Source organism: Hoplias malabaricus, chromosome 3 (assembly GCF_029633855.1).
Source record: "Hoplias malabaricus isolate fHopMal1 chromosome 3, fHopMal1.hap1, whole genome shotgun sequence".
Classification (NCBI taxonomy): Eukaryota; Metazoa; Chordata; class Actinopteri; order Characiformes; family Erythrinidae; genus Hoplias; species Hoplias malabaricus.
In genome coordinates this window covers 31,043,135-31,058,692 of record NC_089802.1, presented here as the reverse complement: position 1 = coordinate 31,058,692, position 15,558 = coordinate 31,043,135, and the positions used below count along the sequence as shown (strand labels likewise).

The following is a 15,558-nucleotide window of genomic DNA, read 5'->3' as shown; positions in this document are numbered from 1 at the left end:
CATGCTTTGAATTTAAATGTCAAAAAAATTAAATTCATATTAGCATTTCAGTGTGTTCTCACCTCCCCTTTTCTTCTCCACAGGAGTTCTTCTATGAGATTACTTTCAACGAACTAGCGACTAAGACCCTGGAGGTTACAGTATGGGACTACGATCTGGGAAAGTCCAATGATTTCATAGGTGAATAGCATTCTTATTGTACAATCTCTTCACATTGTATCAGTAAACTTATTGTATACTTCATTAGAATCTCCTGAAACCACTTTCTGGTGTCGCTACAGACTGTAACCCCTCATTGTTGTTATCCTTACTCTATACCTAGACCTTCATTAGTGATCTGTTCCTTACTTTAATTCAGCTATGTGATATTTCTGCAGTACCACAATAAGCTTCCTACTAGCTAGCCACTTTAGCATTATGGAGTTTTACCTGTGACTATAGCACAGCATCAAGAAAACTAGGGCAGCACTTATGTAACCTGCTAGTAGTGCATTACTCAGCTTTCTAAAGGCCAAGTTATGCTTCTGCATCGAACCTACACTGTAGGCAATGTGTAGGAATGCATCATACTCTATTCCACACACCTCCCCAGAAATGTAACAACGTTGTTCCGTTGACGTGGACCACGACTGCGATTGGTTGGCTGTCAGAGTTGACCAGAGAAAGTCCAGAAATATGATCTCTTCTCCCCCACTTTCCGCAGACATTGGTTTGGACGTCACAGAACAAATAAAATAACCACACTAGAACACAACTCGCTTCGAGGAGTGGGAATACGCTGGCTTTGTATTTGTTGCTTTCCTGGCACCGTATATAAACTAGGCAGGGTTCCTAATAGCACCTCACTTCCTAAATAGTGCATGTAACAGATTATAAAACGAATACTACTACACCACTGCATCATTTACTACATAGTGTAGAGGAAGATTCCTCCCACAGGCGAAAAACACACGTTCTTAGGTGAATTGTGTGTTGCCCTGTGAAGGACTGGCGCCCCATCCAAGGTGTGTTCCCACCTTGAGCCTTGCCCTAGTGCTACCAATGTACAAGTATAAAAACTCAAAAAGGCGTAGGGCACTTGTGAAGTGTTATGCAGAAGCATAAATCTGCCTCCAACTGGATGGAGTTTTAACTGTGACTGCACTAGAGCAGGAAAACACGGACAGCAGTTATGTTAGCAGCACATGAACTAGCCTGCTAACTGGATGCCCATTTCACAAAGCGATGGGGGCAGGTTTAGGAGGGTGAAGGGTAAATATAATTGTCGAGGTTAACATGAGGGTGTGAACTTGTGAATCTTGGCAGATTTTTTGGTAATGAGAGCTTCTCTAACCTGGTATCTCATGGCTATGAAGGGATGAAGGCGGAGCATGGGTCAAAACATGGTTTTGCGTCATTCATGCTAGTTCTTCTAACGGAAGCACACAAGCCTCCTTTTTATACAAGACTATTAGAGAGAGACAGTCAGTCCTGGGCTTTGAATAGAAGGCTGATTACATGTGTGCGCATCACCGTCCCGACACAGTAAAGTGTTAATTACATGTTTCCTTCTCTCTTTCTCCACCGCTGTCTGTCAGGGGGCGTGTCTCTGGGCTGTCACGCACAAGGAGACGCCCTCCAGCACTGGATCGACTGTCTGAAAAATAAGGGCAAGAAGGTGGAGCGCTGGCACACACTGACCAACGACCTGCCAGGGTCCAGCTTCCAGGAGTGAACCCGGACCCAACCGCCGGCCACTCTCCTGCCTCGCCTCTAATTAACACTGGTCAGCTTCAGCTCAGTGCTATTTCACATCTAATTAGCTACAGGTGACTAGCATGCAGCTATGCTGTATGTTGTTCTGCGTAAAGGAGCGTGTTGTTGGATACATTCCCACACAGAGGAACCTCATGAGCTGCGGGAACCATTCTCATTACTTCTCCGATCTTCTTAATCTCTGGGTTTTTATTCACGGCTCTATTTTTATATCTGCTCCGCTCCAGCAACTTATTCATTTCCCAATAACGACACCTCCAAAATGCAATTAGCTATTGTTTCGTGAAGGTTAATGAAACTTGTTTCGTCGATACATAATCTACAATGGTCTATTCTAGGCTTTATTGTATAAAACCAAACCTACGCAAATGAGTTTTAATCAGGGCAGCTGGGAGAAAGTAATACTTTCCCATTTTTTAGTTGCAATAATACACAGTCCTGAAATGAAAATGCTTCCTACAGAAGTGGTCTTAAACTGAAATGTGCAGTTTGAACTACTTGCTACTGATGTAAATGAACCATTACTCTTTAGTTAATGAAGAATAAGGAAACATCCTTGCTAATGGTCTGTTGTCATGTGTTGTTCAGCATGCTCAGTGTGTTGATGTGGCCCTCCATTTTCTATTTTTCTCATACGGAATGCAGCTGTTACCTGTTGTGTGTTTCTGAGGGGATTTAACTGTATGTAACTCTTAATTTACTTTGCACAGAGCCATTGCAGCTCCACATACAGCTCTCCAGTGCCACACTTGGTGGGTTTACTGCATTACACAAGCAATCATGCATGTTCTCTCTCTTTCTCTCTCTCTCTCTCTCTCTCTCTCTCTCTCTCTCTCTCTCGCTCTCTCTTCCCTTTCAAAGGGAATTCCACAGATTTTCCAAAATTTCTGCTCTGCTTTAGTGTTGGGGTTTTAAAAGGTTGCTTGTTGAGAACATTACTATATCTTTACTGTGGCGGTGATGGGAACCAGGTGTCACATTGTTTATGACATAAATACGACCATATTATTTGCTTTCCACAGCCACCGTTGAGCTTATATTTCGGTCGGTTTCATTCTGCATCACTGTGAACTGCTCTGAGGTTCTCTGCCATAATACGTCAAATTAACATTCCCGTTTAAAGGTACACTCCATGATTCTTAGTGGAGCCAAGTGAAGACACAGCAATTATAACATACCATTATAATATAAGCATATACCATATGTTTTGCATTAAATTAATTATTTATGCAAATTAAAATGCATTATTAAATATTTGATGTAATAAGGTGCGATTGGGACCAAAATGATTTTATTGGCTGGATTATGACTTGCTTTTAAACATGCAAAGAACGTTTGTATGCATGAGCATGCTTACATCAAGGAAACATACACCAACTACTGATACATTCAAAGGATCCATTTGCATATTGGAACCTTTAAACATATCACCATTGTGAAAGGTCGTGCTGCGATAATGATTAACAAATGATTTGATGTCCAGTCTAATTAAAGCTTCAGTGTTCTCCTGTAATGTCCAACTCTGACAGAGTAAGCAGAGAACGGAGCTGAGTGACCTGTTCTAAAAGCTTTATTTTATCGTTACATTAAGTTAAAATGCTAACATTACTCTTAGAATTTCTCAAATTCCATGCATTCAAGAATCATTACATAATGTTACTGCCATAATGAAACCGCTTAATTTTAAAAGTACATTAAAGAGGCATTCTAGCCTAATAAAGCCATGAATACATTATGTCCTGTCATGTAATATAACAAAGTGCTGCACTGACACTCAGGTGGTCATGATGTGGTTTGCTGTTACAACTGGATCAGACACAGCAGCGCTGCTGGAGTTTTTAAACGCGGTGTCCACTCACTGTCCACTATATTAGACATGCCAATCTTGTTGGTCCACCTTGTAGATGTAAAGTACAGGTTTCTGCAGTTTTTGTTGCTCATCCTCTAGTCCTTCCTCAGTGGACACAGCTGGTGGGCTATTTTCAATCCAGGATTAACACCCAGGGGTTTTAAAAACTCCAGCATCACTGCTGTGTCTGATCCACTCATACCAGTACAACACACATAACACACCATTAACACCTCAATGTCAATGCAGCACCGAGAATGATACACCACACAAATCATAGCTGCTGTGTGCGGGTCCTGACCATTTGAAGAACAGGGTGCCAGGGGGCTATAAAAGTATGGCAAGCAACAAGTGGACTACAATTTATAATTGTAGAACTACAAAATGCTCCAGTATGTTCAGTGGAGATGAGAGAATGGACAGTGAATGTAGAAACAAGGAGGAGGTCATGTTATGGCTGATCAGTGCATATCATTAGATGTATCTTTCCCTGATCTATAAACTGGAAAAACCTTTCTCTAAAGACTGTGGTACTGCTGTAGGAAGGTAGACATTTTTACACTGGATTTGACATTGTTCACGCTTCTTGTGAAATCTTCACAGTATAAAAGGGCAGATTATATTTTCAAGGGTAACACAATAAAATCTGCCAATTTATAATCAGTTTTTTTCTTAATTTTAACAGTTTTATGAAGAATATAACTACATTGTTTGTACACTTAGTTCAACATGATCATTTATATTATTGACTGGTTAAATAATTTTACTTTCTCTGTTTATTTGTCGATCCTTCAAAGGGTTTACTTTGGTGAAAGGAGCATGCCATTGCTTATTAATGCATGTTTCATAACTGGAATAAAAACAGATGTATGTTTGTATGTTTCTATGCTGTTGTGGTCTTTCTCTCAAATGATGTGAACAATATATGATGCATTATAGAGCATTCCTGTACTCTGGTTGTTTGTCACTGTGCCTGGAATGATGCATGAATGTTTCCTTCTCCAGCGTGGACCTGTTCTGTCCTCTCTCATTTCAAAGAATTTTCATAAAAAATAAATGTTTATTTGATTCAAATGAGTGCTGGGTCATTTTTGTAAATGTATTTTTTCAGGTGTTAGCAAAAAAAATAAAAAATATAGCCGCAAGCGACAATTCCCGGGGTCCAAGCTGGTGTTCGCTGGTAGAAGAACAATGTGCTAGCATGTGAGCTGTCCTGAGATAGTATGGGCTTTTTGGGGAAGTTTGTGTAGTGTTTGTAAGGTGTTCCATGCTGTTCTGGCATCTCTTTGGAGGTGTACCGTGAGATGGAGGAGTAGCAGATGACAGAGACAGTATAGAGCACAGAAGTCACTCTGGAGTTGCACTCTGGTTTCTCACCCTAATGTTCAGGACCCCAAACAGCAGATATGATGTGGAGTTGCTTGTACTCGAGTCAGTCATCAGTGGACAGAAGACACTATGTGCTGGCAGTGTTTGGTTGTGGACTATTCTCTGTCCAGCAGTGATGCTGAGGGATTTAAAACTCCAACACCTGAGTCATACATGCTGTATGGGTGTCCAGACCATTGAAGAGCAGGGTGAAAGCAAGCAATCTTTCCAGAGCAAGAGCGTAGCATATGACAGTTCCTGATACAGGAGCCACACTGTAAGATAGATTTAGTAGTGCTTTAAAATGTGATCCTTGGTGCTCTGGATTGTAAGAAGAAGGGGTAGTAGATGAGTGGGTGAATTTCTGGTCTGCAGACAGGTGAACATGGGGCTTGGGTTACAGAGACAGCAGAGAGCACAGAACTGACTCTGGAATTTCACCCTGGATTCTGACCCAATGTTCAGGACCTCCACAAAGCAGATATAATTTGGGTGGTGGATAATTCTCAGCACTGCAGTGACACTGACATTGTGGTGATATGGCAGTGTGTGTAGTGCTCTTATGAGTGAATAAGACACAGCAGTGCTGCTAGAGATTTTAACACCAGTTTCCACTCACTGTCCACACTTGTAGATACACATATTTTATTGATCAAACTTATAGATATAAAGGCAGAGACTGTAGCTCATACATTCTCAGAACTCTACTGACACTGGCATTGTGGTTATATGTCTGTGTCTGTAGCGCTATTATGAGTGAATCACACAGAGCAGCGCGGCTGGAGGTTTTAAAACCTTTGTCCACTCACTGTCCACAGTGTTACACACACCTACTTTGTTGGTCCACATCATATAAATGAAGGCAGAGACAGTAGCTCATATATTTTCAGCATACCTGCTGTGTGTCTGTCCTGACCATTGAAGAACATGTGAAAAGGAGCGATGAAAGTATGCACAGGAAGAGGTGGACCCCTCTTTGTAATTTTAAAGCTACAAAGTGCTCCTGTGGACAGTGGAGCTGATAACATGGACACTGAATGTAGAAATAAGGAGGTGGTCATAATTTTAGTGTTTATTGCTGTAGATCTGCATTTCTGTGTCTGTGTTCTCTGGCCTTCTCTGACTGGCAGGGGGGAGGGGAGGGGAACATGTGATAGTCTGTGAGGAGGAGAGGGAGGGGCTGAGGGGGGAATCTGCAAAACAGAGTCTATAGAGTCATGACATGTAGCCAACATATACTTGATCAAGAACTAGTCCTTGGATTAAAACCCAGTATGGACATATGTGGTATCATGATAATCTTAAGAACCTGAAATTTAATAATTATCAAAAAAATGTGGAACTTTCATTACTATGTGATTGCAGCCTCTGCTTAAATAGAGATGTGCAGGTTGCCTTCGAAACATTGCATAACAAACAGCTGAAACTGAAAAATGCTTTAGCCAAAAGCTATGAAAATGCTCAAGCTCCTTTCCCATGGTCTTCAGAACATGTGTCTCATCTTGCTTGTACTACATCTCTAGGTGGCAGTGTAATCAATTAATAACCTATGCAACTAGTTGTTGTTTAATTGTAGCGCCCCCTTTCTGTGCACTGTGGTCATATTTAGCACAATACTTCATAGTAATGACATACATGTGTGTACCAAGTTCTGTTTGATTTAGGTGAAGTTTGTTGTAGTTATAGCTCAAAGAGTGCATGGAGCCCTACCCATGCATATTTGTTAAATTACTGCCACAACAGCGTGTCAAAAGTTCCAACTTTTTTAAATAATTACTTACCTGCAGTCTATACAGATTTCAAAAATAGAAATTTCCAAGGAGGAGTTCGAAAAGCTCCATTTTCACATGCCTGACTATTGTGGATAAACTGCATTTTTTGACAATAGTTGTAATTACAAAGTTGTAAGACACTATGAAGAGTATGCAAGAAAGCAAACTGCTTGTCGATATGTTTAATTTTCGTTGAGATATTCCATATTTTCATGTTGAAAATTTGAAATGCGCCCCCTAGTGGCAAGCGTTATAAAACTTTGTCCCATGATGATACGACCTTGTTAAGGTCATTAAACAGCTGCTGAAATTTGATTGGCCGATGGCGGCCATGTTTTTTCGAATATGATATCGTCATAAAAACATCACCCACTACATGCATACCACCCAGCATGTCAATGGGACAATCCTGTGAAGCGTAACAATTTTTTTGTTGTTATAGCGCCCCCTAGGGTTGCAGTTGCACAACCAAGTACTCATGTCGTCCAGCTCTTATAGGGATCAAGCATGTGAAGTATCGTAACATTCGGAGAAAGCGTTTGCGAGTTATAGCTGTATTTGTGTGATTTTTGGAACGCGAGCTCCACCCCTGTATTTGGGCGGAGTCTGGAAGCCGAGCAGAGATGAAATTCCAACTTTTTTTTAATAATTATTAAAGTTCAGGTTCTTAGGATTCTGCTGATACCACATATGTCCATTTTGGGTACATTTCCACGGACTAGTTCGCGCTCAAAAATTTTTGCAATTTTGCATATTATGCAAATTAGCTCAAAATTTAAGTAGGCGGAGCTTATGGGTTCTTGAGGCTTTTTTGTAGGGTCTGACCTGAGGAATCAGGCGAAAAAAGAATTTCGTCTCTACGCCACACAGGGTAGGAGATATAGGGAGCGACGCGTTCCGCGTCGCTATAGCGCCACCATCAGGCTGATCGGGCTGATTCTTTGCGCGGTTTACTACCAGTTGACCAAACGACAAGTCTGTAGGACCTATGGTTTGGGCTGCCCTTCGCGTTTCATCGGAGAAAAAGAAGACAAAAAAATAAAAAATAAAAGCGGAATAAACAGAACAACAACAATAGGGCTCCAGCACTTCCAGTGCTTGGACCCCTAAATATTTCAATGTTCATACACTTATTTCATGGCATCTATTGATCCTCGACACAAACCCACGTGTAATTACATTCAAACTCTTAAACAGGAACTTCAAAGGAGCAGTTGAAAGTAATAAAGTCGAGGCGACCTCCAGTGGCCAACAGGTGAACTACAACCACAAAGACAGCCACTCCATCCCAACGTTTTCTCTAGCAGAGAATGTACTGGTTCTGAAATTATTATTATTGATCAAATAATTATTTTAAATCATGTACGTCTTGTTTTCTGTCACTTAGAACATGAAATAATATTACCTACTGCACCTTTAAGGTCTGTACAATGAAAACACATTGAAAACTTAGCAGTGGCCTACATGGGTTGCTAGCTGGGTTCAAGATTGCCACGGGCTCTGGGGGTTATTTACTCGTATTAGCTACTAGTAGGATCAAGGTGGGCTACCAAGCAGATAAATGCATGGTAGCCAAGTAAATCTCTATATGGGGGCTCATATTTGATTGCCATCATTTATAGTGTGGTCCATTTTATGGTTTATAACTCTACAAGTGGGTGGCCCAGTGGTGCAGCAGGGAGTGTTGTGTCACACAGCTTCAAGCCCCAATCCAAGTGACGATCTGTGAGGTTTGGTTTGTTCTCCCTGTATCCGTATGGGTTTACTCTGGGTGCTCTGGTTTCAAAAAATCCCAAACTGGCTTACAGCAAAGAGCCACTACATGTGCACAATTCACATGGATAAAATACACTCCAAAATAAAACTGGGCCCTTCTTATCCCACAAGGATTTTTCCCCCCAGAGCGTTGGACACGTACATCAAGCTCTTAAGGAATATATTTTCAGAATTCACTTTCAGAAAGTGGTGGGCATAAAATCTGCAATTTCAGAAAGTGGTGCAGGACATGCCCCCAGCTTTAATTACAAATATGCCTGGTTCTTTTCATCACTGCAAACCAGAATGCAGACGTTTAATTATAGGCGACTTTTATTATGAAATTGCACCTCTTGTCCTTAGGCAATTATTTTTATTTTATATTTGACAATGAGAAACTATACTTTATTTTGCATTATTATTAATATTATTTATTAAACATTATTATTTTCTTTATTCTGATAATACCACGCAGTTATATTTCGGCTAAGGTTATTAGGGCTTTGACCGGCCGAACCTCATTCGGAGCGGGAACAGGAAGCGTCGCTATCCGCGCACGTCGGACCGCATCACAACCTCATTGTGTTTGTGTATAAATGCGCCCGGTCCCGCTTGCTGGAAAGGTCTCGTCTTTGAACAGAAATATTTGCGCCTATGGACCTCAGACTAAACTCATAAATGAAGTAAGAATCCGCTTTTATATCAACTGAGAGATGAAAGCTAAGGTTTCTTGTCTAGAACCAGGCTGGGGCGCTAGTCTACAGACTACACCAGTCCTTTATTAATGTCACAGGCTTTGAATCAAACACGCACTATATGTTTCACTGTAAAGCTGCAGTACAAAGGTTGAAGTGTATTTCACTGTGCTGTCTCGCACGCTTTAAATGTCCATGTTTTAATTTTCTACACATTTCACCCAGCCTCAATCTCCAATATCTACTTTCTTGTTTATTCTAGCGCTGTATGCATCAATTAAATAGTTGTTTCTGAACCAAAATAGTGCATTGTGTGTCCACTATCTCTAAATTAACAACGGCTAAATGAAGCTTTCTGCGTTTCTGTCTAAAGGATCGAATATAAAGGTTCTAAAGGTTCGTTTCTCGAAGGTTTTCAACTCACTGCAAAATAGTGGCATCTGGTGGTCAAACGTATGAACTGCAGTTCATAAGTAATGCTGTTTATTACTTATAATGGGGGGAAATCCTTACAGGATACTGCACTGTTTGGTTTTATGTGGCACACACACACACACACACACACAAGCTTATTCATTCATGCATTCACTCTTTCTCTCGTGCATTTATCCATTCATTCACTTTTGTAAAGGTTTATCTTGGTGAGCATACTCATGACTCTGGAACCGACATGAAATCTCTGGACACAAAGCAGAAACACACCCTGGACTGAGCCCTAATCCATCACAGGGCACCACACACTCACCCTGTCGCCCTCAGACTCTCACACGTGGACAAATTTACACAATCCGCCTCAATTTGGATTGTAAGAGGAAACCGGAGTACCCAGAGTAAACCCACATAGATACAGGGAAAACACACCTTCTACACAGTGACTAGAGGCAAGGATGGAACCCAGGTTCCTGAGAGAGTGGAGCTTTGTGCCAGTAACACTAAATGTAGCACCACTGTTGGGTTGGGCTTGTTTATTTATTTATTTATTTATTTATTTATTTATGGTTTTATAACTGCACAATATCACCATATCTTTTATTGCAGCAACCATGTCATATCACTGTTTCCTCAAACATTCTCTGAAATACCTGCCAGGGTTTTCACTTCTGTTGAACCAGTTACCATAATATTGTGTTAATATTTTGTGTACATGGCAATCCAATACAAATAAGTGGATGTAGTTATTCTTACATGTCCCTGATAAAGACACACAGTGTGGTTTTATTTCATACTACCAACACTGCCCAGAAAGTCCCCTATATCCCCAGCTAGTGCAGTATCAGCCTCTAATCCACTGCAATATTAGTCTACACTGTTTACATGTGTTATTATATCATATTACATTATTATTATATCATTATACCACCATTATATCAGTCCGCCATCTTAAAACACTTCTAGAAGTTTTGTTTATTTCATGTAATGCTTTTTAAAATCTTTGTGATTTTAAGGTTTGGTCAGGACGGGGCACAGGGCACTCACTGCTCGACTTCAGGACTCTGCCTCAGATCACTGCCGTGGGCTGATGACCCTCTGAATTCCTGCTTTTCGTTAAAGCAACATTTGGTAGGATTTTTACCTTTTAGTTCCAGTTTCAGAATATTAGTGATGCCTCATTGACCTGTAATAGTGAGAACAGGGTCTCTGTCACTGCTACTTCAGGCTCAGTACGACAGAATGTGCACTATGTAACATTTGATGGCAGGCAGGAAAACCATCCTTCCCCTGATTTAATTACAGTGTAATTCATTCATTCATTCATTATCTGTAACCGCTTATCCAATTCAGGGTCACGGTGGGTCCAGAGCCTACCTGGAATCATAGGGCGCAAGGCGGGAATACACCCTGGAGAGGGCTACAGTGTAATTGTAAAAGTGAATTACACTCTGCAGCTGTAGGGAGAGCCCTGGAGCAAATATACCAAACCTTACCTTGTGTTGCTTTAACTCAGTACCAACACATCTGCATGAACTAGGACATGGGTCGGCAACCCGTGGCTCTTTGATCCCTCTGATGCAGCTCAGCTTTAGAAAATAATTAATGAGTATTTAATTAAAATGTATTTTATTTTGGTTCGTTCATTTTCAAAATGTAATTCTATGAAGATTATGGCGATCTTGTAATATTTAAAATATTTTTGTCACTCTTAATACACGTCACATATTCCAGTGTGCGTTTTCTTGAACTTTTTGGCAGCTGACTGCACAGCGCCAGTAAAATAATGACGGCATGCAAAGAGAGGACAGCATTTTTGTTTGCTGCCAGTGGATAATTTAAGTTCGGCGTTTTTTTCCATTACTACAAGGACTCAAATAGACATTGAGTATTTTACTTAACCGTCAACACAATGTCTTTTTAAAAATATTTTTTTGCATGCAGAAATGTTATTTCACTTTTCTGCAGTCGTTCATTGATTTCATAAATGTAACACAGTATAGTTTTTTTATACATAGCACAAATGCAAAAAGACCCTGTTATGCGCAGTGTCAAAAGGGTTTAGTGGCTCCCAGCATTTTCTTTACTGTGTGAAACGAGTCCAAATGGCTCTTTGAGTGGTAAAGGTTGCCGACCCCTGAACTAGGACATTCATTCATTCACTGTCTGTAACCGTTTATCTTGGAATCACTTGGCGCTAGTCCAAATTCACTCACACACACAAACACACACATACATATGGACAGTTTTGAGCAGCCGGTGCTGGTGCTCACACACTGAAGCCGATTCATTAATTGTGTTTCCTACAGTGTGTCCTGATACACACTTGTACACAACTTTGATTACTAAGGTTCAGTAAGTGCTGTGTGGGAGTCAGTACTGTAATCCTGATGTTATAATCTGATCTCCTTGCTGTCGTTGTGCAGTGACGTGCGGTACGGTGCCATGCGTCGCCACCCTGAGGCAGATGCTGCGGAGCTGCGCGCGATGTGGGGAGCAGCGCTACACTCGCGTGTGAATGCGCTGCTGAGTGCGGCCGTGCAGGAAGTGCTGGAGGTGGTGCAGGAGGCAGTGCAGGAGGTGGTGCAGGGGGCGGTGAACGAACATGAGGAGCAGCGCAGCAGGACGGAGCGGGAGAACGAGGTACTGCGTAGGAAGGTGCGCGAGCTGCAGGAGCAACTGCGTCGAGACAACGCTGGTGGGTGACTCAAACACTGCAGTCCTATTTCACAAATACGGCTGCACTATACTGGACAAACTGGTCAGCCATAACTTTATGACCACCTCCTAGTTTCTGCACTCGCTGTCCATTCACTGTCCATTCTCTCTGTCCATTTTTTTGTATTTGTACAGTGACAGACTGTAGTCCACCATTTCCTCTGCATACATTCTTATCCTGGTGCAAGTGGATCAGACACAGCAGTGCTGCTGGAGTTTTTAAACCCTGTGTTCACTCACTGTCCACTCTGTGAGACACTCCTCCCTCATTGGTCCACCTTGTAGATGTAAACTCAGAGACAGTAGCTCTGTGTTAAAATGATGTATTAAACTAAAAATAGACAAAAAATGACATATATTTTTCTTTGGACAGCAACAATAGCGTCAGGAGTGTTAACTTTATCATTGTGTTAGAGTAGGGCTGGGCAACAGTCAGAGCTTCTAATCGACGTAACCTTGTCTATATCGATTATTTTTATTCTGTTATGTCCCCACTGTGTGTTCATGTACTGTCCCTTTAAAAGCACACTACCAAGCTGTAGTCACGTGATTCTGCCCCCTATCTGCCACATGGAAGCAACCTAAACACCGTTAATTGGAATAATTGTTCATTAATCATTATTGTGGTAAAATGTTAAATTAATCGTGATATTGATTTGCGCTCACATCGCCCCAGCACTATGTTGAAGTGACTTTTTAACGAATGCTTTTCAGAGATTTCCATAAATGTCTAGTGTGTCTAAGGGTTGTACTGAAGAATCTAACTCTGTTATTTCTGTCTCAGCTGCTCAGCTCATCACTTCCATGCCTACTACCTCCTCTAGAGCAGAGGAGCCACCCACACGGAGGTGTAGTCTGACGGACACAGTGGTGGGAGCAGCGGAGGACAAACCCATGCTCAAGGAGGAACCTTCCGCCGAGAGTCAGCAGTGCATGTGTGCTGCTGAAATAAAAACGGAACTGGAACACACTGACTTCTCCTCCACGGAGCAGCCCATGCTGCCAAACAACTTAGCTGTGGATTCCAACTTCCACGCGTCTCAGTGCGAGGTTCCTCCGGAGATTTCGGTCAGTGATGTGGACTTCCCGCCCATGGCTCCCTGCATGAATGCTGAGGCTCTCAATGCCTTTGTGGAGCCTTTCTCTTATGAAGACGACCCAGGCCTGGTGCTGGAGGGCTGGAGACCACAGGGAGGCCAGCAGGACCAAGAGGAGCGACCCAGCTGCCTGGTGTGTGGAAAAACCTTCAGTCGAATCGGGAACCTCCGCAGCCACCAGCGATGCCACACTGGAGAAAAGCCCTACACCTGCCTTCATTGTGGCCGACGCTTCAGCCACAGCGGAAACCTTCAGAAACACACACGAGTCCATACGGGAGAGAGACCATACCGCTGCCTGCACTGCAGCAAGACGTTCTGTCAGTCCAGTCACTTAAAGAAACATCAGATGATCCACACAGACCGGCAGATGATGGTAGGGAGGAGGGAAATGGAGCTCTGAAGGAATATCTTGCATGGATTTTGGTGACATTCATTTCAGGACTTCAGTCAGAAAGATACAGTTGTGCGTTTGACTCCCCCAGGTTTTTCAAGATGAAAAGGAGTTAACACACCCTCTACAGATTTTTTCCTGTGTGTTCAAGCAGCAAATAACAACAAAGAACAATATTTCTGTATTAAACATGCAGCACACCCTAGGAGAATACAAACTTTTAAATACAACAGCATATTCTTTGGTGACAGCTCAGAAAGTTAGGATTGCATTAACAATGGCTTGGGGCCACAGTGGTGTCTCTACAGCATTGTGTTAAAGAAAAAACTGACTTGTATTTTTATGGGTTAAAACTTATGACACTAAAGAATTAATTCACCAAACTGGAACTGTCATTTAAAAATTGACAAATAAATGACATTTGTTACTATCTGTTCCTTCCACAGTGAATGAGGAACCTCACCGAGAATCACCATGAAAGAGACTACGGTGAAGAAGCAGTTTTTTAAATATTTAGTTTCTAATCAAAGTGTAATTTATTAGTTTTTCCACATCAGGAGAAAAGACTGAAAACTATCTAACAGATACTTTCACAGAAGCTTCAACAAATAAATATAACTGATTTCAAGTCTTTACATTTAACCTGTTGGGACACACACACACACACCAGAAACTTGAGCAACCAGCCACAGCCCCTGGGGAGAAGTTGGGCAGTAGGTGCTTTGCTCAAGGGCACTTCAGCTGTGAATGTTGAGGAAAGAGAAAGCACTATTCCTTCACTCCCCCTCCCCATTTTACTCCAGTAACTGCAGTTCCTTTTACGATCTAACCACAGAACTTAGTCACATACTATGTAGGGAATATAGAGGTGTTGATTTAGTCATGTGAAGGAAACCGTCTTTCACAATTATTTACATCCGTTTCAGATAAATAATATATATTTCTACAAAGTTTGACAAACCCAGTTCACTGTGTGTGGACCTTACCTTCAAATACAGTCAGGGAAACACTCATATTATTTTGCATTAAAGTGAGAATCCAAGGTAAACACTGTATTTAGTGATTGGTGTTCCTTAATATTCACTTAACCCTGTAATCTGAATACATTCATCCCAGTGAAACATCTAGAATATTCTTCAAGTCACATATTTAACAGGAATATTTATTAGCCAGTTTTCCTGAAGATCTTGGGAAGGAGAAAAGTAATTTTATTTTATTTATTATTATTATGTTTTAAACTTTTTTATCTTTGCTTTCAATTATGACATTGACATAATGTCATAATTATGTCAATGTCATAATTGGACATAAAGGACAACTCAAAACCTGACCCCTGTTAAAAAAAACTATATATTTGAAATATAAAAAATTGGCATGGATGCAGGTTAACCACATTTGTTGATTATGCTAATTCTGTACTTTAAAAAATGTTAGTCATCTTGCTCATATTTTAAAGAGAGTTCTTGTGAAAACCAAGGTTTGTTTTGTGCTGTGGCTGAGCATTTCTTCATTGTTTCAACAACAGTCTCAAGTAGCCGGATTTCTCATGTCACAAACCTAAGGAACCAATCCTGGCGAGCTGCAGGTGAATGGCAGAGAGGTGGGTGGAGTCAGAAGGGGAGGCTAAATGCATATTCATAGATCTGCGCATACTGAATGAAAGTGAAGGTGTAGTTACATAGAACTGTGAACCTGTTATTTTTGATGAGATGACTTTATAGGGCTC

The 15,558-nt window shown here is 41.3% G+C and overlaps 2 protein-coding genes across 6 annotated transcripts in view; both read left to right on the top strand.

The window, feature by feature from the left end:
* LOC136691598 (double C2-like domain-containing protein alpha) overlaps positions 1-4,636 on the top strand; it is a 68,670-nt gene extending 64,034 nt beyond the window's left edge. For all 3 annotated transcript variants that reach the window (XM_066664200.1, XM_066664201.1, XM_066664199.1), the window contains 2 exons: positions 84-180; positions 1,578-4,636. In XM_066664200.1, coding sequence (XP_066520297.1) covers positions 84-180; positions 1,578-1,714 — 234 coding nt within the window. In that variant the 3' untranslated portion in view covers positions 1,715-4,636. The remainder of the gene's footprint in view (positions 1-83; positions 181-1,577) is intronic.
* A 4,431-nt stretch (positions 4,637-9,067) lies between these two features.
* On the top strand, positions 9,068-14,399 carry LOC136691602 (uncharacterized). 3 transcript variants are annotated; one of them, XM_066664208.1, is made up of 4 exons: positions 9,068-9,182; positions 10,640-10,754; positions 12,050-12,321; positions 13,126-14,269. In XM_066664208.1, the coding sequence occupies exons 3-4, from the start codon at positions 12,069-12,071 to the stop codon at positions 13,839-13,841; spliced, it is 969 nt and encodes a 322-aa protein (XP_066520305.1). In that variant the 5' UTR covers positions 9,068-9,182; positions 10,640-10,754; positions 12,050-12,068; the 3' UTR covers positions 13,842-14,269. The 3 variants fall into 3 exon arrangements, with proteins under 3 accessions (XP_066520305.1, XP_066520306.1, XP_066520304.1); XM_066664209.1 differs by lacking the exon at positions 10,640-10,754 and adding an exon at positions 14,279-14,399 and having other exon boundaries at positions 9,109-9,182; positions 13,126-13,814; XM_066664207.1 differs by lacking the exon at positions 10,640-10,754 and having other exon boundaries at positions 9,109-9,182.
* Positions 14,400-15,558: the final 1,159 nt, after the last annotated feature.

Coding starts and splice junctions, on each gene's coding strand:
- LOC136691602 (XM_066664207.1), top strand. Junction 12,322..13,125: donor ACTGCGTCGAGACAACGCTG/GTGGGTGACTCA, acceptor TTTCTGTCTCAG/CTGCTCAGCTCATCACTTCC.